Source organism: Nannospalax galili, unplaced genomic scaffold (genome assembly GCF_000622305.1).
Source record: "Nannospalax galili isolate Female #2095 unplaced genomic scaffold, S.galili_v1.0 scaffold255, whole genome shotgun sequence".
In the NCBI taxonomy this organism is placed as follows: Eukaryota; Metazoa; Chordata; class Mammalia; order Rodentia; family Spalacidae; genus Nannospalax; species Nannospalax galili.
In genome coordinates, this window is record NW_008338999.1 from 6,493,779 (window position 1) to 6,517,199 (window position 23,421).

At 38.4% G+C, this 23,421-nt stretch overlaps 1 protein-coding gene across 2 annotated transcripts in view; it reads left to right on the top strand.

The window, feature by feature from the left end:
* The window catches only part of Slc35a3 (solute carrier family 35 member A3), a 42,430-nt gene extending 21,662 nt beyond the window's left edge, over positions 1-20,768 (top strand). The window contains exons 3-8 of one of the 2 annotated variants that reach the window (XM_008833694.3): positions 3,673-3,827; positions 4,085-4,207; positions 8,218-8,389; positions 13,153-13,271; positions 14,524-14,657; positions 17,360-17,898. In XM_008833694.3, coding sequence (XP_008831916.1) covers positions 3,673-3,827; positions 4,085-4,207; positions 8,218-8,389; positions 13,153-13,271; positions 14,524-14,657; positions 17,360-17,450 — 794 coding nt within the window. In that variant the 3' untranslated portion in view covers positions 17,451-17,898. Of the gene's footprint in view, positions 1-3,672; positions 3,828-4,084; positions 4,208-8,217; positions 8,390-13,152; positions 13,272-14,523; positions 14,658-17,359 lie in introns of both variants that reach the window. The other variant, XM_029563840.1, reaches the window with a different exon arrangement.
* The last annotated feature ends 2,653 nt before the right edge of the window (positions 20,769-23,421 follow it).

Here is a 23,421-nt window from a genome sequence, read left to right on the forward strand (position 1 = left end):
CACCCGAAGAGGCCTGAGGATAGGAGAGCAGGCCAGGAGAGTTAGCCAGTGGTGCAGGTCCAGGGAAGCAGAGGGAGGTGAGGGCAGGGCCAGGTCCAGAAGCAGTCCTCCTGGAGCCCAAGGAAGGCACCACGCCTGTCCAGGTTAAAAGGATCAGGAAGCAGCACTGGCTCCCCAGGTGTCAAGGGCCCCAAGACTAGGAATGGCACAAGGCCCAAACCAGGAGCAGAGAACAGCGGGGGTGATGGAAGGTCGAATGAGGCCAGGGGAGTCAAGGTGTGGAGGGCTGCGCGATAGACCCACCCCAAGAGGCCTGAGGATAGGAGAGCAAGCCAGGTGTTAAGAGAGTTTTAATATAGTAATAAACCCATTCTAGTCTTGTCTGTGATTCATTTCTACTTAATGTTATAAGTATAAATCCTAGTTTCTTACATGTATAGTTTAATACATTTGAGAAAAATAGTAAATTCTATGTCTTTGTTAAAATATTAGAGGGCCCAAAACAATATTTTAGTAAAGACTTTTATTTGTTATATTGATTAATCCAACAATAACTCACTCATTTGGTACAGTTTGAAGAGCGTCATTGAGATATAATTGACAAACTGTTCAACTTATCCATTTGTTGTTCTTTGGTGTTAAAGATTGATCTTAATGGGGCTGGAGAGATGGCTCAGCAGTTAAGAACACTGGCTGTTCTTGCAGAAGACCGAGGTTCAAATCCCAGCACCCACATGGCAGCTAACAACTGTCCATAACTCCAGTTCCAGGGGATCTGACAGCCCCTTCTGTCCTCTGCAGGCATTGAATGACATGGGTGCACTTACCTACATGCAGGCAGTACATGCATACATAAAATAAAAAAAAATAATATTAAGATTGATCTTACGACTTTACACATGCTAAGCACATGCTAGGTACCTGCTGCACCACTGAGATACATTTCAGTCCCAACTGAGCCTTTTGTGATGGGAGTTGTGTTGGATATTGAACCTAGGTTTTGGGCATATATTCAGTCATTTTAAATATACAGTTCAAGCTGAGCGTGGTGCCTTTAGTTCCAGCACTCAGGAGGCAGAGGCAGGTGGCTCTCTGTAAGTTTGAGGCCAGCCTGGTCTACATAACAAGTTCAGGCCAGCTGTGGCTACAAGGAGTCCCTGTCTCAAAAAGACAAAAAAAAAAAAAAAACCAAAAAACAACAACCCCCAAAAAACAAACAAACAAAAAACCCCCAAACAAAAAACAAAAACAAATAAATATACAGTTCAATGGGTTTTGGAGCATTCAATTGTGATTTTTATTTTCTGAGGTAGTATCTTGCTGTGTAGCTCAAACTTTCAATTATCCTATCTCAGTCTCCCTAGTGCTGGGATTATAGGACTATGCCATCATACCTGACTTTAATTTTTTTAAAGTTGTGATAGTGCGTGCATGTGTGTGTGTGTGTGTGTGTGTGTGTGTGTGTGTGTGTGTGAGTATATCAAGTTATCACATTCATTGTATTCAGTTTACATAGTTATCACTATTTCCAAAACTTTTTTTATATTTATTATTTTTACGTGCATGAGTGTATTGCCTGCATGTATGTAGGTGCATCATGTCATGTAATGCCTGTGGAGGTCAGAAAAGGGCATTGGATTCCCCTGGAACTGAAGTTAAGAAGGTTGTCAGCCTCCATGTGTGTGCTGGGAATTGAACTTGGGTTCTCTGCAAGAACAGCCAGTGCTCTTAACTGCTGAGCTATCTCTCTAGCCCCTCCTAAAACTTTCTCATTACACTACACAGAACTCTGTAACTATTAAGTAATAATTGCCCATTCACCTTTTCCACTAGTTCTTGATAACCTCTAATGTGCTTTCTATTTTCACAAATTTGCCTATTCTAGATAGTTCATGTAAGTTGGATTATATAATGTTTGTCTTTTCATGTCTGGCTTATTTCATTTGGCATATTTTCAGTCTGTGACAGATTTTTGTTTTTTATATCTAAGCACTATTTCGTTGTACATCACATTTTGTTTTCTTACTCGTATGTTGGTAGACACTGGTTATCACTGCCTTTCGGCTGCAGTTGATGCTGGTATGAACAGTGGTTAATGCTGCAGTACTTGTGCAGTTATCTGTTGGAGTCTGCCTTCATTTTTTTGTGGGGGGCATATATATTTAGGAGCAGAACTGCTGGGTCATCTGTTTGTTCTTTGTTTATCTTTAAAAAACTTTTATTGAAGCTCACGTCTTTAATCCCAGCACTTGGGAGGCAGAGGCACTTGAATCTTTGTGAGATGAAGGCCAGATTGGTCTATGTAGTGAGTGCATGGCCAGCTAGGGATATAGGGAGACACTGTATCACAAAAACATAAACACTTAAAAAAATTTCCATTACATTTAATTAATTAGTTTGTTAGCAGTTAATTTGGGGAGCAGAAGTGCCTGCTGTGGTGCACATGTGTAGGTCAGAGGACAACTTAGAGCAACTGGCGAAAGATGTAAAAGGGCCATTCACAGAAGAGAAAGCCTGACTGGTTGGGCAAAGGGTGTACAGCTCAGTGCGAGAATTCTTTAGTAGATGAAAACTGTAAAGGTAAAAGCCAATGTGTTTAGATATGGAGAGAGCCTGGGTCCCTGAGCTGCTGTAGAAACTTTAGATCTAGATTCATACTGTGTGACAAGTTGAGCTACTGGGTTTTCCCTTGTCTGTAGCTAAACCCATTCCCTAACTCATTTACCCTCTTTGATTATTAATGTCTTCACAGGTATTAATTGGCATGAATGACTGATGATAAAAGGAATGTATAAAATATAAAGCTTCATAAATGTTATGACAATAAAGCAAGTATACTTGGTTGGGGACTGGAGCAAGATGGCTCAGTGGTTAAGTGCATTGATTGCTCTTGCAGAGGACCTAGGTTTGGTTCCCAGGACCCATGTGGAGGCTAACTGTTCATAACTCTTGTTGCAGGGGATCCAGTGCCCTCTTCTGGCCTCTGTGGTCATTGCCTACATGGGTATACTTACATGCAGGCAAAACACTTGTATACATAAAATAACTAAATAATTTTTTTTTATAAAAAATACTTGGGGATGGACATGATGGTGCACACCTTTAATCCCAGCACTCAGGAGGCAGAGGCAGGTGGATCTCTGTGAGTTCAAGGCCAGCCTGGTCTATATAGTGAGTTCCAGAACAGCTGGGGCTACAGGGAGACCCTGTCTTAAAACAACAACAACAAAAAAGTATACTTGGTTGATAATACTTTGAGATTTTGGTAATTGTAAATATGCTTGTATACATGTATGCATATGTATTTATATAATCTGTTTATTAAAAGTATAAGAATCTCAATATATTACCTTGTAATATTTAATGTTTAAACAATCGGCCTTATAAAGGTATAAATTTTATACTGAGATGTATTTTAATGTAGCTCATTTTCCTGGGGGGTTCTCACTGTGTAGCCCTGGCTGGCCTAGAACTCACTATATAGACCAGACTGGTCTAGAACTCACAGTGGTCCACCAGCCTCTGTCTCCGAAGTGATGGGATTAAACACATGAATCACCACATCTGCCCCCCCCTTTTTTAAATGAGAAAACTAAGACCTCTACAGGAGAAACTTATAACTTATCAGATTTACTAGTGACTAGTTTTCTGCATTTCACTTGTTTATTCCAGAGTGCAGCGTGAGAACCCTGAATCGAGTGCTACATGATGAAATTCTTAACAAACCCATGGAAACACTTAAGCTTGCCATTCCATCAGGGATCTATACTCTTCAGAATAATTTACTGTATGTGGCACTGTCAAATCTAGATGCAGCCACTTATCAGGTACTTAAAATATATTTTCAATAGTACTTTAAGAATCAATAAAACACCGGGTGTGGTGGTGCATGCCTTTAATCCCAGCACTTGGGAGGTAGAGGTAGGCTGATCTCTGTGAGTTCAAGGCCAGCCTGGTCTACATAGTGAGTTCCAGGACAGCTGGGGCTACAGGGAGACCCTGTCTCAAAAAGATTTTTAAAAACAGGTTAAAAAAAAAAAAAAAAGAAACAATAAAACACTAATAATACTGTTTTCTTTTCTAGGTCACATATCAGTTGAAAATTCTTACAACAGCATTATTTTCTGTGTCTATGCTTGGCAAAAAATTGGGTGTATACCAGTGGCTCTCCCTAGTAATTCTGATGACAGGAGTTGCTTTTGTACAGGTAACTATTCAAGATAAGTATGCCTTCCATTTTTATCACAGTTTGAAAGCTTTTATTTATTTTGTCTAGAGAATATAGTTCTATTATTTATTGAGGCAAATAAATGCTGACAGATATTTTTAATGATTTCCTTTGTGTAAGATACTACATTGAGACTGTAAATGATAGAAATAAATGAATAAATAAATTATTTGAACCAAAAAACTGAACAGTTGGGCTGGGGTGTAGCTCTCTGATAGAGCACTTGATTCTGTGCAAATGATCCTAAGTTTGGTTCCCAGTACCACACACAAAAAAAGTTTGTTTTACAGCCCTGGCTGGCCCAGAATTCCCTCTTTAGATCAGGCTGGCCTCAAATTTCTGGTGACCCTTCTGACTCTGCCTTCTTTTTGCTGCGAGTATAGGCAGGAACCATTATGCCTGGCTATTTTCTTAATTAATTAATTAATTAATTAATTATTGTGTGTATAAACACTGGTGTATGCATGTCACAGTGCACATGTGGAAGTCAGGACAACTTTCAAAAGGATTCTCTCCTACCATGTGGGTCCTGGGGATTGAGCTCAGGTCATCAGGTTTGGCAGCAAGCACCTCTACTCACTGAGCTATCTCACTAGCCCTGGAGCCCTCTTCTTGATATTCCCTTTAGGTAATGGGCATGTTTATGGACTTGCTGTTTCTCTTAAGTTATGCCCTCGTTTGTGGAGATCCACCTATTTTGGAGTTTTTTATTAACACCACAGGCTGATGACCCTTTAGTTGGTGTCATCAGCTCTGTTTATCAGTTGTAGTTTCAGATTTGTATATTGAAAAACCTATTGAATATCTTCACTTATTCAGTGGACCTTCTAAGCTCAGATTATGTAAAATTAAACTTTACTTCTTCCTCATCAAACCTGTTCGTTTCTATTTTTTTTCCCCAATCATTTACTCAACTTGGGGGTTGTTCTAGACTTTCTTCTGCCTTTATGTCCAGTCAGCCAGTAAAACCTTCCTGCGTTCTGAACCTGCTTGTCTGCCTCTCTCCTGACACTGACACTTCTCTAGTTAATGCTTTCCTTATTTCTTACATCTTTTCCTACTGATCTTTTATTTCATCCTCCCTCCCTGCCTTTCCCATTTAAATTGTCCCCCCCATTTCACCCTTGATGATTTTTTATATGCTATGGTCCCATCTCTTTTGAGCTCCTTCCCCTTTATTCCCACAGTTCTTTGTATAGCCCTCCTTCTCCCTCCCCCCTTTTAACTACCCCTTTTTTACACATTTCTCCCTTAGTAATGCCTGTCTTCTATTCTCTCTTGGGTTCCTTCTTTCCCTTTACCTCCCTGGTTACCTTCCATTTTCCTGGTTCCTACAGTTACATCAGGATATGCACTCACAAAATGGGGCTAGGATCCACATATGAGGGAGAACATATGTCTTTTGTTTTTCTGAGTCTGTTACTTCACTTAGTATAACAATTTCTAGATCCATCCACTTACCTGCAAATTTCATGATTTCACCTTTCTTTACTGCTGAGTAAAACTCCATTTTATAAATGAACCACATTTTCATTATCCACTCATCAACTGAGGGGCACTTAGGTTGCTTCCATCTCTTAGCTACTGTGAAAAGAGCAGCCACAAACATGGATGTGCTAGTATCTCTGCAATAGAAGAAATCCTTTGGGTATATGCCAAGGAGTGATATATATGGGTCATGTGGTAGGTTCATTTTTAGTTTTTTTTTTTTTGAACAGGGTCTCTCTGTAGACCCAGCTGACCTGGAACTCGCTATGCAGACCAGGCTGGTTTCAAACTCAGAGACTGCTTGCCTCTGCCTCTGCCTCTGCCTCCTGAGTGCTGGGATTAAAGGCATGCGCTACCACACCCAGCCTCATTTTTTGTTTTTTTAGGGCTCTCCACACTGATTTCCATAGGGGTTGGATGAATTTGCAATCCCACCAGCAATGGATGAGCATTCCCCTTTCTCCACATCTTTGTCAGCATTTGGTATCTTTAGCTCTCTTGATTTTAGTTAATCTGACTGGGGTAAGACAAAATCTTAAGGCGGTTTTAATTTGCATTTCTCAAATTACTAACAATGTAATTATTTGATTTTTAAAATAAAATAAATCTTTTAAAAAATTCTGATATCAGGGCTGGAGAGATGGCTCAGCGGTTAAGAACACTGGCTGTTCTTGCAGAAGACCTGGGTTTGAATCCCAGCACCCACATGGCAGCTAATAACTGCCTGTAACTCCAGTCCCGGGGAATCCGACAGCCTCTTCTGTCCTCCGCGGGCATTGCATGACATGGGCACACTTACCTACATGCAGGCAATACACACATACACATAAAATAAAAATAAATAAAATATTAAAAAAAATTCTGATATCTGGGATGGAGAGATGGCTCAGCGGTCAAGAGCATTGGCTGTTCTTTCAAGGACCCGGGTTTGATTCCCAGCACTCGCATAGTGGCTTACAACCATCTGTAACTCCAGTTCCAGTTCCAGGGGATCTGATGCTCTCTTCAGACTTCCAAGGTTGAACACTTTTTGAGATGTTTCTTAGCCATATTGATTTCTTCCTTTGAGAACTCTGTTTAGATCTTTAGCCCATCTTTTAGTTGGGTGATTTGTTTTTTTGATTCTTTGTTTTTTGAGTTCTTTATATATTTTGGATGTTAAACCTGTCAGATGTGTCACTGGTGAAGAATTTTTCCCACTCTGGGTTTTTTCTTCACTTTCTTGATAGTTTTTTTTTTTTTGCTATACAGAAGCTTTTTAGTTTAATGATGTCCCACTTGTTGATTCTTGACCTTAATTCCTGAGCAACTGGTATCTGATTTAGAAAGTCCTTTCCTTATCTATATCTTGTAGGTTACTGCCAATGTTTTCTTCTAACAATTCCAGAGTTTCCAGTTTCACATTGAGGTCTTTGATCCATTTGGAGTTGACTTTTGTGCAAGGTGAAAGATAAGGATTTAATTTCATTCTTCAGGTGGAGATCCAGTTTTGCCAGCACCATTTGTTGAAGATGCTATCTTTCCTCCATTGTGCGTTCTTAGCACCTTTGTCAAGTAGCAGGTGGCTGAAATTGCCTGTACTCAGATTTGGGTCTTCTTATGTTCCATTGATCTGTGTGTCTATTTTTGTGCCAATACCACAGTGTTTTTATGACTATAGCTCTGTAGTACACTTTGAGATCTGGTATAGTAATGCCCCCAGCATTGCTCTTTGTGTTCTGGGCTGCTCTGGCTATCTGGGGCCTTTTGTGATTCCAGATGAATTTAAAGATTTTTTTTTTCTAATTCTGTGAAGTATGTCATGAAGATTTTGATTGAGAGTGCACTGAATATATATATTGCTTTTGGTAGGATGGTCATTTTCACAATATTAATTCTTCTAATCCATGCACATGGGAGATCCTTCCATCTCCTGGTGTCTTCCTCAATCTCTTTCTTTAAGGATTTAAATTTTTTGTTGTAGAGATCTTTAATGTCTCTGGTCAGGTTTATTCTGAGGTTTTTTTTTTTTTTTGTGGCTATTGTGAATGGGAGGGTTTCCCTGTGCTCTTTCTCTGACTGCTTATCATTGGTATATAGAAAGGCTATAGACTTTTGGAGGTTAATTTTGTAACCTGCCACTTTACTGACAAGAGAAGGGGAGTGTTTACATGTACACTTTCTCTGATTGCTTGTTATTGGTATGTAGAAAGGCTACAGATTTTTGTAGATTTTGTAACCTGCCACTTTACTGAAAGTGTTGATCAGTTCTAGGAGTTTTCTGGTGAAACTTTTGGGATTTCTTAGATCTAGTATCATATCATCTACAAAAAGGACTAATCTGACATATGCCTGCCACAGTGCTCTTGTTGGAGACCAGAGACAACTTGCGGGAGTTGGTTCTCTCCTTCCACCATGTGGGTCCTGGGGATAGAAGTCAGGCTGTCAGGCTTGGTGGCAGGTGTCCTTACCCACTGAGTTATCACACTGGCCTCTTCAATGTTATTTTTCTTTTTATTCAGTGGCCTTCTGATTCTCAAGAGCTTGATTCCAAGGAGCTTTCAGCTGGCTCTCAGTTTGTAGGCCTCATGGCAGTTCTCACAGCATGTTTTTCAAGTGGCTTTGCTGGAGTTTATTTTGAGAAAATCTTAAAAGAAACAAAGCAGTCGGTATGGATAAGAAACATTCAGCTTGGTAAGTTTTAAAGGCTTTCTAATATCTATTTTTTAAACAAGTACCCTCATCAGGTATGGTGGTGCTTACTCTGATCCCGAGCTTGAAGCCAGTTGGGCTGCAAAGAGACCCTTTTTTGAAAAAGAAAGCAGAAAAAGATTATGTTATTACATTTACAGATTTCTATTAAGTCTTTAAGTGCATAAGCCTTGCATAAAAATCTGCTGGTGGTACAAATGGTGATGATTTTGCTTTTAGAAAACCATTTTAAATGAATTCCTTGTATACATGATATGGGATTTTAGGGTGATGACATCCCAGTGTAGGCTGCTCCTGTCCTCAGCTTTGGAGCCTTAGTGTGTTGCTCCAGGTTGCATCTTCCTTCATAGAAGATGCTGCAAAGATCCTATGTATTTTACTCCTCAATTGAAAGAAGATGGAAATGATGAAATTTTCATCTCCTGTAAAGTCATAACATGCTGTTTTATTTTAGTGATATGTTTTGGCTCTTAATTACCATAGCCTTTTTCTTTTTTGGTCTTTTTGAAACAGGGTCTCTCTTATAGCCCCAGCTGGCCTGGAACTCACTATGTAGACCAGGCTGGCCTTGAACTCACAGAGATCCACCTGCATCTGCTTCCCAAGTTCTGGGACTACAGGCGTACGCCACCACACCCTGCACCATATCCTTTTTCTAACTGAAGGTAAATAGCTAAGAAGAAGAAAGAAAATCCATGTGTTGTAGGATTGCTTTTGGACGAATATTTAAATTCTTTACAATACTGTTGCTAAGTGCTCATGTAAGGAGTCTGACGTTTATTATGCCTGTTTTTTTAAAAATTTTTATTATTTTTATTTTATGTGTATGCATGTATTGCCTGCATGTAGATAAGTGCACCTATGTTGTGCAATGTCCACAGAGGTCAGAAGAGGCTGTCGGATCCCATGGGACTGGAGTTATGGACAGTTGTTAGCTGCCATGTGGGTGCTGGGATTCAAACCTGGGTCTTCTGCAAGAACAACCAGTGTTCTTAACTGCTGAGCCATCTCTCCAGCCCTATTCCTGGTTTATTATCCATCTTGGATAGTACTACATATACAAGTGTATGTGAGAAGTGACTCATTTCAGATTGGCATCTTCTGTTTTAAGCCTCTGTCCTTGGGTCTTTGATGCCTCTAAAAATATTTTGCCCCACAATTTGTATCAACAGATTCTCTCTCTCCCTCCCCCCGTCTCCCTCTCTCCCCCTCCCCCCTTTCCTTTTTAGACAGGTCTCACTGTGCAGCTCTGGTTACTCTGGTACTTGCTATGGAGATCAGTCTGGCCTCAGACTCACAGAGGTCTACCTGACTCTGCCTCTCAAGTGCTGGGATTAAAGGTGTGCACCACCATACCTGGCAAAGGCAAATTTTTTTTGGTGGGGGGTCCTTTTTGAAACAGGGTCTTTCTATAGCCCTAGCTGGCCTGGAACTCACTATGTAGACCAGGCTGGCCTTGAACTCACAGAGATCCGCCTACCTCTGCCTCCCTAAGTGCTGGGACTACAGGTGTGTGCTACCACACCCAGCCATGCAAATATTTTTAAAGCAAAATTTGATTCAATTCATTTAGCCTGTCTAGAACACAAATCCTCAGACTTGAAAGCATTAAACAGTTTAATGTGCTGTTTCATAAAGAATGCATCTGTAACAATGGTCAAGAAACCTTGGGATTGGCTGGGCATGCTGGAAGTCATACTGCTCAAATCATGAGTTCATCACTTGCCATCTATGTGACCTCAGAGAAGTTACTTTACCTTCCTGTGCCTCACTTTCCTTATCTATAAATGTAGTTCATAACTATCTATATCTATATCATTCCTTATCTATAAAATGTAGTTCATGTGTTGCTATGAGGAGTAAATGAGAGTAGTCATGTGAAGTGTTTAGAATGAAGTACCTTAAATATACATGTGGAAAGCACTGATGTTAGGTATATAGATATGCAAAGAGAAAACAATGAAAGAAATAGTCAAGGTTTCTGCAGGCTACTTAAAAGTTTCTTGAATTGCATAATAAAAATGGAGGACAAGACAGAATTTATGATCCTAGGGTGTTTGGGGATTTCTTATTCTTTGGTTTGACATGATAGAGCATTCTTGGAAAAAGTGGCACGCTGACTGAATTTTAAAAGAGTACTTACAAGTTACTGACAATTTAAGATTATAAAAATTAAAACAGTGCAATAACATTTTTTAATATCAAATTGTCAAAGACTAGCAAATTCTTAAGATCAAATGTTAGCCAGCAAGTAGGAAAACAGGAGCTTTATGTCGTGTGGTTGCCAAGAAATACATTGATATAACCTCCTTGGATCTCCATTTGGAAATGCTCATCAAATTCTTAAATAAATGTAGGCTTTGATACAAGAATTCCACATCTGAATAAAAATTTATCCTTCAAGAATAAAACAGAGCTGGGTGTGGTAGTGCATGCCTTTAATCCTAGCACTCTGGAGGCAGAGGCAGGCAGATCTCTGAGTTTGAAACCAGCCTGGTCTACATAACGAGTTCCAGGGCCAGTGTCCATAAAGCATTTGGAACAACACAAATGATGTACATATTTGATACTGTCATCCAGACAGTGGAATATTAGGCCACCTCTAGAATGTAGTAGCAGGCCTTTATACAGACATGATACACATGTCTGCTTGTGTGCTGTTAGTCAGCTTTGTGTCTCTATACAAACACCTGAGATGAATTAGTTTGTAAAGAGACAAAGTTTATTTTATCTTAAAGTTTTGGGAGTTTCAGTTGATGGTCACTTGGCCCCAATGGGTATGCCTCCTATGACCTGAGACCTCCCACTAAGCCCCACCTCTTAAAACTTTTACCACCCCTTGCCCAATAATGCCACAGAGAGAGACCAAGTCTTAATACTTAGGCCTTTGGAGGACATTTTAGCTCCAACCTGTAACATATGTGTTTTAGTAATTATCAAATGTTACCTTTTTTTTGGTCTTTTGGTCTCTCTGTAACCCGAGCTGTCCTAGAACTCACTATGTAGATCAGGCTGGCCTTGAACTCACAGAAATCCGCCTGCCTCTACCTCCCAAGTGCTGGGACTACAGGCGTGCACCACCACGCCCGGCCAAATGTTACCTTCTTTAAAAAATTAAATTTAAAAAGTTGTGCCTTGGGGCTGGAGAGATAGCTCAGAGGTTAAGAGCAAGAGCACTGACTGCTCTTGCAGAGGACCTGGGTTCGATTCCCAGCACCCACATGGCAGCTACAAACCGTCCTTAACTCCAGTTCCAGGGGAATCCAAAGCCCTCTTCTGACCTCCGTGGCATTGCACAACACAGGTGCACTTGCATACATGCAGGCAACACATTCATACACATAAAATAAAAATAATAAAATATTTTTTTAAAGTTATTAAAAAGTTGTGCCTTAAAGCATTTTTTAAAAGTCATGTTCCATGGCTAATTTTATGTTAATCTAATGTTTAAAAATTAGAAACATTAAAACCTTAGGGCTGAGATAAATGAACTTTTTATATTTCACACACTTTATTTTAAAAAGTGGGTAGTGACGTGCTGATACCTGAGGGAAGGGCCTTTTTGTCACTTTTCATTGTATCTAGCTTATTCAGGGAAGATAAAATAGAATTTCCTAGCACCCTCTTTGACTGCATATATTCTAAAGATGTCACATAAGAGGTGGCCCTTTAGATGTCAATAGGCCAGTGATGCTCCTGGAATTCTTAGCTCAGTTGTTTGTGGGCTGTATTCTGGAGATGAGGAATTCAGTAGTGAATTTCTTCGAGCTGTTTCCCTAACAGTGAGTCTTTAGGAGGAAATACAGATTCTGATGTTGGCTTGGCCTAATTCTTAACCTGGAATTTTATATATATATATATAGTATTGTACTTTTTAAACATTTGGGGGTTTTGTTGTTTGTTTTGTTTTGAGACAAGGTCTCCCTGTAGCCCCAGCTGGCCTGAAAGTCGCTATGTCGACCAGGCTGGCCTCTATCTCACAGAGATTTGCCTGCCTGTGCCTCTGAGTGCTGGGACCACCATGCCTTACTGTACTTTAAAATTTCTGAATATGGAGGAAATGCTATGTCACATGTGTGAGCTTTTGTATTATGTGTATATGAATGTAACAAAAATATGGTACCACTGGGCCCACGCCTTTGATCCCAGCACTCAGGAGACAGAGGCAGGCGAATCTCTGAGTTCAAGGCCAACCTGGTCTACAATAGTGAGTTCCAGGCCAAAAGGGCTACAGGGAGACTGTTTCAAAAAGACCAAAAAAAAGTGGTACCAATAGGAAAACACAAGATACAATGATCTGTAAAGGCAAGCATTTTACAGATACTTGAATAGAACAATATAATTGTGTAATTTATAAATATATTAGTATTAAAGTGTTCTGAGGTTGGTAAACTATTTTAAAAATATTCTTATGTCTGTCTGCTTATATATTTGTTTTGTAGTCATAATATTCTGTATACTTTTTTATATAAATCAAGTAAGATATTTAAAAGTATTCAATTTTCATCAAAAAGAAACAATTAAGGTGGGGAGGGTGGTATAAGCTGTAATCCTAGCACCCGGGAGACCAAGGCAAGAGGAGCAGGAGCTCCAGCCCAGCTTGTGCTACATGGTGTGCACCTGTGACTGAGAGGTGGGAAGGGGAAGGGGGCAGATGAAAAAGGATAAAGTTCATTGTATTGTCAACAGAAAAAAATGTCTCTTCAGAAAAACTGATACATGACCTAGATTTCACTTTCTTTTAGGTTTCTTTGGGAGTATATTTGGATTGATGGGTGTATATATTTATGATGGAGAATTGGTATCAAACAATGGATTTTTTCAAGGATATAATCAACTGACATGGATAGTTGTTGTTCTTCAGGTAAAGCAATAAGGTCTTTTGCTTCAATATAGAGAAAGTGGATACTGACGTGCTGATACCTGAGAGAAGGGTCCTTCTTGTCGCTTCTCTCATTGTATCTAGTTTATTCACGGAAGATAAAATAGAGCTGGTCCTAATGCCTAATGAAAACTGATTTTTAAAAAGATCATGAATGAAACTCAATGGTATTTAAATTTAACACTGTGAAAGACAAGATTAAGAAAAAGTAGGTCAGGCGTGGTAGCGCATGCCTTTAATCCCAGCACTCAGGAGGCAGAAGGAGGTGGATCTCTGAGTTCAAGGCCAGTCTGGTCTACAAAGTGAGTTCCAGGACAGCTGGGGCTACAGAGAGACCCTGTCTCAAAAAAGTCCAAAAAAAAAAAAAAAAAAAATAGTGAACGTTAGTCCCAGCCCTAGGGAGGCAGAGGTAGGCAGATCTCTGTGCGTTTGAGGCTAGCATGGTCTACATAGTGAGTTCCAGGCCAGCTGGGGCTACAAGGGAGACCATGTCTCAAAAAGACCAAAACAAAAAAACAAACAAAAACAACAAAAAGAAATAATGAAAGTTGGGGCTGGAGAGATGGCTTAACAGTTAAGAGCACTGACTGCTCTTGCAGAGGACCTGGGTTCAGTTCCCAGCACCCACATGACAGATAATAACTGTCCATACTCCAGTTCCAGTGAATCTGATGCCCTCTTTTGTCCTCCATGGGCACTGCACGACACGGGTGCACTTATACACATTCAGGCATAATACTCATACATGTGAAGTAAAAATTGAAAAAAAAAAAGTAAGAACCTTCATCTATTGAAACAAGTGATGTTTACTTGCTAAATTGGGTGAGGATAGATTTGTTTTGTAATTTATCAAATTCTGTTACAACAAATTTAAGATTGCTTGAATAATTACTTTGAAAGCTTTGAAACAAAACTAGATGTCTATTGGTTATGTGTCTAATATTAATTCATTTACTATAATGGAATTACTTTTTTGTTTTTTTGTCTTTTTGAGACAGGGTCTCCTTGTAGCCCCAGCTGTCTTGGAACTCACTATGTAGACCAGGCTGGCCTCAAACTCACAAAGATCCACCTGCCTCTGCCTCCCAAGTGCTGGGATTAAAGGCGTGCACCACCACGCCCAGCTTGGAATTACTTTTATAAAACAAAAATCTTAAAGCTTCTCTGAGTAATGAAATTGTTTTGAAAAGCAGTTTTATATTGGTTAAAAAAAAATCTCTTAAAACTTTTACAGGCCCTTGGAGGACTTGTGATAGCTGCTGTTATCAAGTATGCAGATAATATTCTAAAAGGATTTGCAACGTCCTTGTCCATAATATTATCAACACTCATATCCTATTTTTGGCTACAAGATTTTGTGCCAACCAGGTAAAATACTGTTTTCTATTTCTTCTTTTTTCCTTTTCATTCTTTCCTTTTTCAAAATAAGGTTTTTTTCATTTATTTTTATTTTCTGTGTATGAGTGTATTGCTTGCATGTATGTAAGTGCACTGTGTCATGCAGTGCCTGAAGAGGTCAGAAGAGGGCATGAAGAGGGCGTTGGATCCACTGGAACTTGAATTATGAGTGGTTGTTAGCCTCTGTGTGGGTACTGGGAATTGAATCCAGGTCCTTTACAAGAACAACCCGAGCTCTTAACCAACTCTCCAGCCCCATTCTTTCCTTTTTTTTTTATCTCCTTGTAGCCCCAGCTGGCCTGGAACTCGCTATGTAGATCAGGCTGGCCTCGAACTCATAGAGATCTGCCTGCCTCTGCCTCCCAAGTGCTGGGATTAAGGCATGCGCCACCATGCCCAGCTTCATTCTTTCCTTTTTATATGCCTTGTTTTGTTTGTTGGTATTACCATGATTCCATTTTCTAAAAGTTTATTAAGTATCCACCATGTGTCTGCTGGATTCTAGACAAAAAGGAGTGTATGAATGAGACAGTTGTGCTCCAGGAGATGACAGAAAAGCAGGGAAAAATAGACACATGATAAATTATAATATTATGGTCAGTATAGCAATGGAAGTATATACATAGTTCATTAGGGAGGGGCTTAAATCTGTGAAAATATCATTAGCATGATAGGTTTCTCTTGTTTACAGTCATGAATGAAGAGTACATAGGTTAGCAGGGGAACAGAGATGTGAATAATGCAGTAGTTAGTAACAGTGTGATAAGTAGGGGAGTGATTCTGCCTGGGAGTGAGTCTTTATATGCTTCTCGATAGAAAGGAAATTGTGGGTGCAGGGAATAGCATCTACCATGACAGTGTCATGCAAGATACATAGAGTCAGATGGCTGAAATTATAGGTTGGGCAGGAAGAGTCCAGAGGATGATGTTGGAGGGAACACGTTACCACAGGCTTCTAACTGGGCACTTTATTCCTGAGGCGAGACAGGAGCTTCATGAGTTTGAGGCCAGCCTGGGCTACATAGTGGGACACTGTAACAAAATAATACAAAACAAAAGGGTAAGGATTAATGATCCTTTTCCTTTTAGGTTTTTTTTTTTTTTTTTTTTTTTTGGGGGGTTTTTTAATGTTAAGGGTAATGGCTTTGGACTGTTAATAGAAATCTTAAAGCCAAAAGTAGATCCATGTCTCTAATAGCCCTTTTACAATGAATATTAAAAGTATCAACTGGGAGTCTGGAGAGATGACTCAGTGGTTAAGAATACTGGTTGCTCTTGCGAGGACCCAGGTTCAGTTCCCAGCCCCACATGGTGGCCAGTAGCCATTTGTAACTCCAGTTTCAGGGGATCCGACAACCTCTCCTGGCCTTCATGGGTATTGTACACACATGGTACACTTACATGCAGGTGAAACCTCATACACATAAAATACAAATAAAAATTTATTTATTTATTTATTTTTGTCTTTTTGAAGCAGGGTCTCCCTGTAGCCCCAGCTGTCCTGGAACTCACTATGTAGACCAGGCTGGCCTTGAACTCACAGAGACCGACTGCCTCTGCCTCCCGAGTGCTGGGATTACAGGCATGCACCACCATACCGGCAACAAATAAAATTTTTTAAAAAATATTTTATTTTTATTTTATGTGTATGAGTATATTGCCTGCATGTAAGTGTACCTGTGTCATGCAATGCCCGCAGAGGTCAGAAGACAGCATTGGATTTCTCTGGAACTGGAGTTACTGATGGTTGTTAGCTGCCATGTGGGTGCTGGAAATTGAACCCAGGTCCTCTACAGGAACAGCCAGCGCTGAATCATCTCTCCAGTCCCAAATAAATTTTTAAAAATAATAATTGGTAGTCTAAGTTCATTTCCAGCTAATACAAAGTCCCTTACATCTGCACATACACAGAATAAAGAGAAAAGCAGGAATTCCTTGGATTTCATCTAATTTCCTTTTTTGTTGTTGTTTTACTGTTTTTTTTTTGTTTGTTTGTTTGTTTTGAGGCAGGGTCTCTCTGTAGCCCCAGCTGGCCTGGAATTCACAAAGATCCACCTGCTTCTGCCTCCTGAGTGCTAGGATTAAAGGCATGTGCCACCATGCCCAACTTCTAATTTCCTTTTGTTAAACATTCTGTAAAAAATTGGTCCTGAGTTTTGGTTGTCATTTCCTTGGATTTCAAACTGAACTTACCTAGGTTTAACATAAAGGAATGAAAATTTCGTTTTACAGTTTCAAGTTGCTAAATACTTGAGACCTTTTGTAACTGAATGACTTATGTACAGAATGTGTGTGTAGGTGAAATACTGAAGTGAGAACATCTTTGTTCTGGGAGTTTGTGCACCAGATGACAAGCAGGTTCTATAGCCAGTGTCTGCATCCAGATACTGCCTTTCAGTTATTTGGGACTTTTGACAAATTATGTATAGTCCTTTAAGTCCATTTCCTCATAGGTACAAAGAGAAGTGAATACCAGCACTTGATCCAGTAGTTCTGAGAACTAGATGAGCTTTTGCCTGTAAAGCACTCAGCCAAGTACCCAAAACTCATTTGTCATGTTACTTAGAATAGTTCTCTCCCCAAATTGCAATTTGTCTTATTGTACAGGTATAGGAAGAACTTGATTTGCCCTTAATCTGACTTTCTCTTTTGTTTTCCTTCATCCTGTTTAGTGTCTTTTTCCTTGGAGCCATCCTTGTAATAGCAGCTACTTTTCTATACGGTTATGATCCTAAACCTTCAGGAAACCCCACTAAAGCGTAGTCACGTACTATCATCTGGTTTTTCACGATGGTGCCCTAGGAATCGCAACGTTAATCTTGCACAGAAGACTTCTCCAGATTCTGTGAAGATATCATCATGCTAAACCTGATTGTACTGTTCAAATGGTTTGAAGTGTGCAAGCTTCAGGATTAAATATGTATACACTATCTGGAAATCAAACTTGAAAGCATTTCCAGGGACTAGGATTAGAAGGAATACTGGGAGGAAACTTGAAGTTTAAGTTTATAAAGAGTTTACCTTTTTGATTGCTGCAGAATTGTCCTATGCACTCTTTGCAAGAGCACACAAATGTCAAATACCAATTTTTGAAAGTTAGATCTACTTACTCTTACTAAATTTTTAAAAAAATCTTACTCTTTCTGTACAGGTATATCAAATCACACGGAATATTCAAAGCTTGAAACTTACGGTTGCCTATAAAGCTGTGAAAAAACAAATATGATTTTAAAACATTTTGATGTATTTGAAATTTTTATATTCATACAGAAGATTGCTACGCAAAGATTGCTAAATGTTATTTGTTCAATTATATAAAATATTCTGGGTCCGATTTGTCATAGAATAAAATTCATATTTAAATTCAGTGCATAGAGAATCTATTTCTCCATGTATATCTTCAGACCTCTTAGTGCTTTGAGACAGCTGAATGCAATCCAACTTCCTATGCCACGAAGCCAGTGACTCTTACACTAGTGGAGCTTTATCTTTAGTTTCCTAGTGTACTTCTTTTCCACAAATAAGAGAAATCTTTAACATTATCTTAAGTTGAATTTGTGGGTGTTGTCATTAAAAAGTTTAAGTGAATTTAAAGGGATGAAATATACATTTAATGTTTGAAAATAATTATTATTGCCTAATATTTCCATGTGGAGAAATCAGAACTATTAAGCATATACTGTATACAATATAAATTTTTTAAATGGAGAATTTACTCATTGATCTATAGCAGGAATGTTCTTTAATCTGCAACTTTTGATAAAAACAACAACCAAAAAATAGTAATACACATGAGTGACCAAGAGCAAACTGACTTTCTTATAGACATTCCCTGCTGCTGTGCTGCATTCTTCCAAATGGCATCTAACTTTTAAGTTCAAAGGCTGCTTAGGAGAACTCTTTGGGTCTCTCATAAGCCTGCTATCCCCAAGAATACTCTGATCATGTGACTGGAAGAGGTGGTTAAATTCTGAGTTCCCTTTCTGTGTCCCCATAAGAGCTGCTGGGAAGGAGCCACCATTTGCTTTAAAGTAGTGGGTTTTCTTTCTTTTTTAACACTGGAGTTGAGGGTGCAAATTATATGACCTATTTAATAAGCTGATTCAAAGAAGAGAGGAGATATTAAGAAATAGTAAGATGAGGTGGGAGGCAAAAATGCTTTCTATACTTGGAATGTAGGTTTAATTTAATTATTGACCATAAGCAGAATTACCTACTGAGTATGAGAAGTATTTTACTTTACTTTTTCATTTATATTGTATATATTTTAAAAATCTGTTCTAATGTAAGAACAGATAAGATATAAAGCCTTTATAAGATATAAAACCTATAAAAAGATAACTATTTTTGTGTAGTTCAAATGGATTTTGTTAAATAGGGTTTTCTCGAAAGTACCATTGTTGAGAACTGCTGAGTACAGTTGGCTAGTTGAACTGACTGTTGTACTTTGCTAATGCAAACACAGTTACACGCCTAATCAGCTCCATTCAAAGTTTTAAAGTACTTAAAATTACAAGACCTTTAAAATCAGTTTGCTGGTGATAACAAAATGATAGTAAGCAAAATTTCTGAATTCCATATTTATGATTTTCAGTGGCTACCTTTTAGAGTATTTGATAACTACTATATTTTGAGTGTGGTGTTTGAAGACTGCCACAACACTCAGACCCATGTCCTATTATTACTCACTACTGTGAGAAACCAAGGCTTGCAAACACACAAAGTTCAAGACTAAAGATGGATGTTCAGCTCACATAAGTATTGTTTGGGCAACTGTGTTTTAATACACTGTGAATTCACAATTAATGATAATTTAGATCTACCTGTTTTAACCCTTCAAAAATTTATGAGTGGGCTAGGTGTGGTGGTACACACACCTTTAGTTCCAGAGGCGGCGGATCTCTGTGAAATCTAGGCCAGCTTGGTCTACATAGTGAGTTCCAGGCTACCTAGGGCTATAGGGAGACCCTGTCTCAAAACAAAACAAAACAAATTTGTACAAGCAAGTTATTGGATATTAGGTTTGTTAAAGTAACAGGTACATTTTAGGTATCTAAAAATCCCACAATTTTCAAGATTCTTAATAAAGTTTATAAAAATGTAATTAAGAATTATGAAGTATATTGTCAAAGCAAGCTTTTATTAGGCATCATTTTTGTTTTTCTCTTCTAGTAGGTTTGAAAATGCCATTGGGCTATATGGTTTATATAAGGTAAAAAAATCATATTTGAAAAAGTGGGCTTGTATCCTAGATTGTGTTATATATACAGAGATTGAAATTTTGTGTATTGTGGTTTGTGTTTTGATGACTTTCAAAGGTATTACTGTGTCAACCTTTTATAATGATAACTTCTTGATTATTTAAATTTTTATACTTTGTATACTTGTTATCTCTTAACTGCTTTCCTCTATGTGAAATGTGTTGGGAAGAGAATAGTGCCAATTGATAGCTCTTTTAGAAATGAAGACCATGGCCCTGGAAGAAGAGTTTGAAATGCAGCAGGTAGATTTTTTTTCAAGTTACTTTTATGATAGTATAGAGTTTAAAGATGCAGAACTTGAATGTTTACATCAGTTTATCTCAAATGCCACAGAATTTCATAGAAAGGAAAAAGCAGTTCTATATTTCAACTAGATTCTACTGAGTCTAAAAGGAAATTAACATTTTGAACTTCTATACACTTAAGTGTAATATTGAATATTCTCACATATCAAATTAGACTTTTAAAATGTCCTTGTACAGTCATTCAACTGTACAATGAGATATTTTCCCCTCTTCAACTGAGATATTTTTAAGAGTTTAGCATTATTCATTTTATTTAAACATTCATTGTAAAAATATTTAATTACAGTAGATGTATACTTTACATGAGATTTCTAAAAAAAGTATTTATTTTAAGACTTATTTTAAGACTCTCCAAGATATTTACAGTAGTTATAGGGCCAAAGAAAATTCACCTTTATCACATTCTGGTCCTGTGTGCCTTGCTTTACCAAATACCTGACTTTTGTGGAGAATATTTCTGCCATTCACAATTTTGGACACATGGGCAAAATCAGGATTTTTTTTTTTTTCAAGAATAACAGAATATCTGTAATTCTAGCCTTGGTTATTTTAACATTTGCTCTTTTTTCCTAGCATAATCCCAGCACTTGGAAGGTGAGGCAGGTGAATCTCTTGAGTTTCAGACCAGTGAATTCCCAGCCAACCAAGGATATCTAGTGAGGCCCTGTCTCAAAACCACAATAACGTCAAAACCCAAAACCCAAACAAAATAGTAAAACAGGCTTCATATAAAAGCATTAGTAAACAGTATTTACTTAAATAAATTGTGGCACCATAATTCAGGTTTTGAAACTTTTTAACAGTTGTATATAAGGGACATTTTGGTGTTTCATTTCTTATATAACATAATTTACTGTGATTTAAGACAATATTTTAAAAATTATTTGGATACTAAATTTATCTGTATTTCATTTATTTAGAATGATACTTTTGGGTTTGGGAATGTGATTTGTATGTTAAATTTTTTTATGGATATAATTCAAAGGAATGTATAAATTGGTCTTTTGTTAAGTGGCTTTTTAATTGATAAATTTCTCATGTGGTTTTTTGGTATCTATTATTATCTATATTTAATAGATAAGGGAAATAGATTATTTTCATAAATAATTATATAGATTTTCCCCATATTTTCTTGTTTTCCTTTTTACCCGTGTCTGATTTATCTATGGATTAGTTATATATATATATATAAATCACAAATGAATTGCTAATGTTTATCTCTCTGTACATTTTTTTTGAGACAGGGTCTCATTGTGTAGCCCTGGAGATCGCTATGTAGACCAGACTAGCCTGTGCTTTCTATGTATTGGGCTTAAAGGTGTGTGCCACCACTCCCAACTCTTGGTAACTTTAATTAGGTATAATTTTGCTTTCTTTTCTGTAATCTGTGTTTAAGCAAGAGACTGGATTTTATTTAGTCCAGTTAGAATTTTTCTACATATATGATGATTAAAGCCTAGAAGTGTTTTGTTTTGGAGAAAATACGCCTTTCATGGTTGAGTACAGTAGCTCAGGATACATTTTCTTACTGCTTGAATATAATTGCTTCTACAGTGACTCTCAGTTTGGTACATAAAGATCAACTGTAATAAACAGCATACGGATTTTATTTATACTTCTACTCTGAAATAACCATACACAAAATACTTCATTTTAAGAGACCCCAAAGAAGCTGGGTATGGTGGTACACTCTAATTCTAGCATGCAGGAGGCAGAGGCAAGTGAATCTTTTGTAAGATGGAGGCCAGCCTGGTCTACATAGCAAGTTCCAGGCCAGCTGGGGCTGCAAGAACTTGTTTCAAAAAAACAAAAACAACAAAAAAAGAGAGACCTCAAATACAGAAATGTCAGCATTTTAGTTTGTTTTGTTTTTAAATTTTTATTATTTCTATTTTATGTGTATGAGTGTTTTGCCTGCATGGATATAAGTGCACCATGTGTATGCAATGCCCACAGAGGCCAGAAGATCCCCTGGAACTGGAGTTACAGATGGTTGTTAGTCATCATATGGGTGCAAATCCTCTTGACTGCTGGACCATCTTTCCAGGGAAGGAGCAGGGAATGTGATGGTGGGAGGCTTTTTTTTTTTTTTTTTTAAAGACAGGATTCTGGTGGTCTGGACTATGTAACCAGGGTGGCCTGGAACTCACAGAGATCTACCAACCTCTGGCTCTGGAGTTATGGGATTAAAGATGTGTGCCATCATGTGCAATACCAACATTTTTTTTTTTTTTGGTCTTTTTTTGAGACCCCCAAAGAAGCCCCAGCTGGCCTGGAACACACTATATAGACCAGGCTGGCCTTGAACTCATAGAGATCCGCCTGCCTGTGCCTCCCAAGTGCAATATGAACATTTTAAAAAACAATTTTCGGGGCTGGAGAGATGGCTCAGTGGTTAGGAGCACTGGCTGCTCTTATAGAGGACCCAGGTTCGATTTCCAGCACCCACATGGCAGCTAATGACTGTCAGTAACTCCAGTTCCAGAGAAATCCAATGCCCTCTTCTGACTTCTGAGGGCATTGCATGACACAGGTGCACTTATATACATGCAGGCAATACACTTATAAGATAAAAATAATATTTAAAAAAATTAATTTTCTAATCCCAGCACTCGGGAGGCAGAGGCAGGTGGATCTCTGTGAGTTCAAGGCCAGCCTGGTCTACATAGTGAGTTCCAGCACAGCTGGAGCTACAGGGAGATCTTGTCTCAAAAAGACCAAAATAATAATAATAATAATTTTCTTTGGCAGTTTCTCATGAAAAGCACTAACCGAAAATCTTTAATGTTATTTTCTATGTTAGAATACTTTTTTCATTGGAAGTATATCACGAGCGAAGTATGATGCACAACTGTAATCCAAGCACTTCTGAGACTGAGGCTTTGGGATCACTTAAGACCAGCCTAGGCTACAATGCAAGTCTGAGGTCAGCAAGTCAAGTGTTGCACAACATGGGTGCACTTATACACATGTGGGCAATACACTCAAACACATAAAATAAATGTATTACCCGCATGTGTATAAGTGTACCCATGTTGTGCAATGCCCACAGAGGTCAGAATAGGTGGTCAGATACCTGGGAACTAGTGTTACAGGTGGTTATTAACTGCCATGTGGGTGCTGGGAATGGAATCTGGGTCCTCTGCAAGAGCAGCCAGTGCTCTTAAC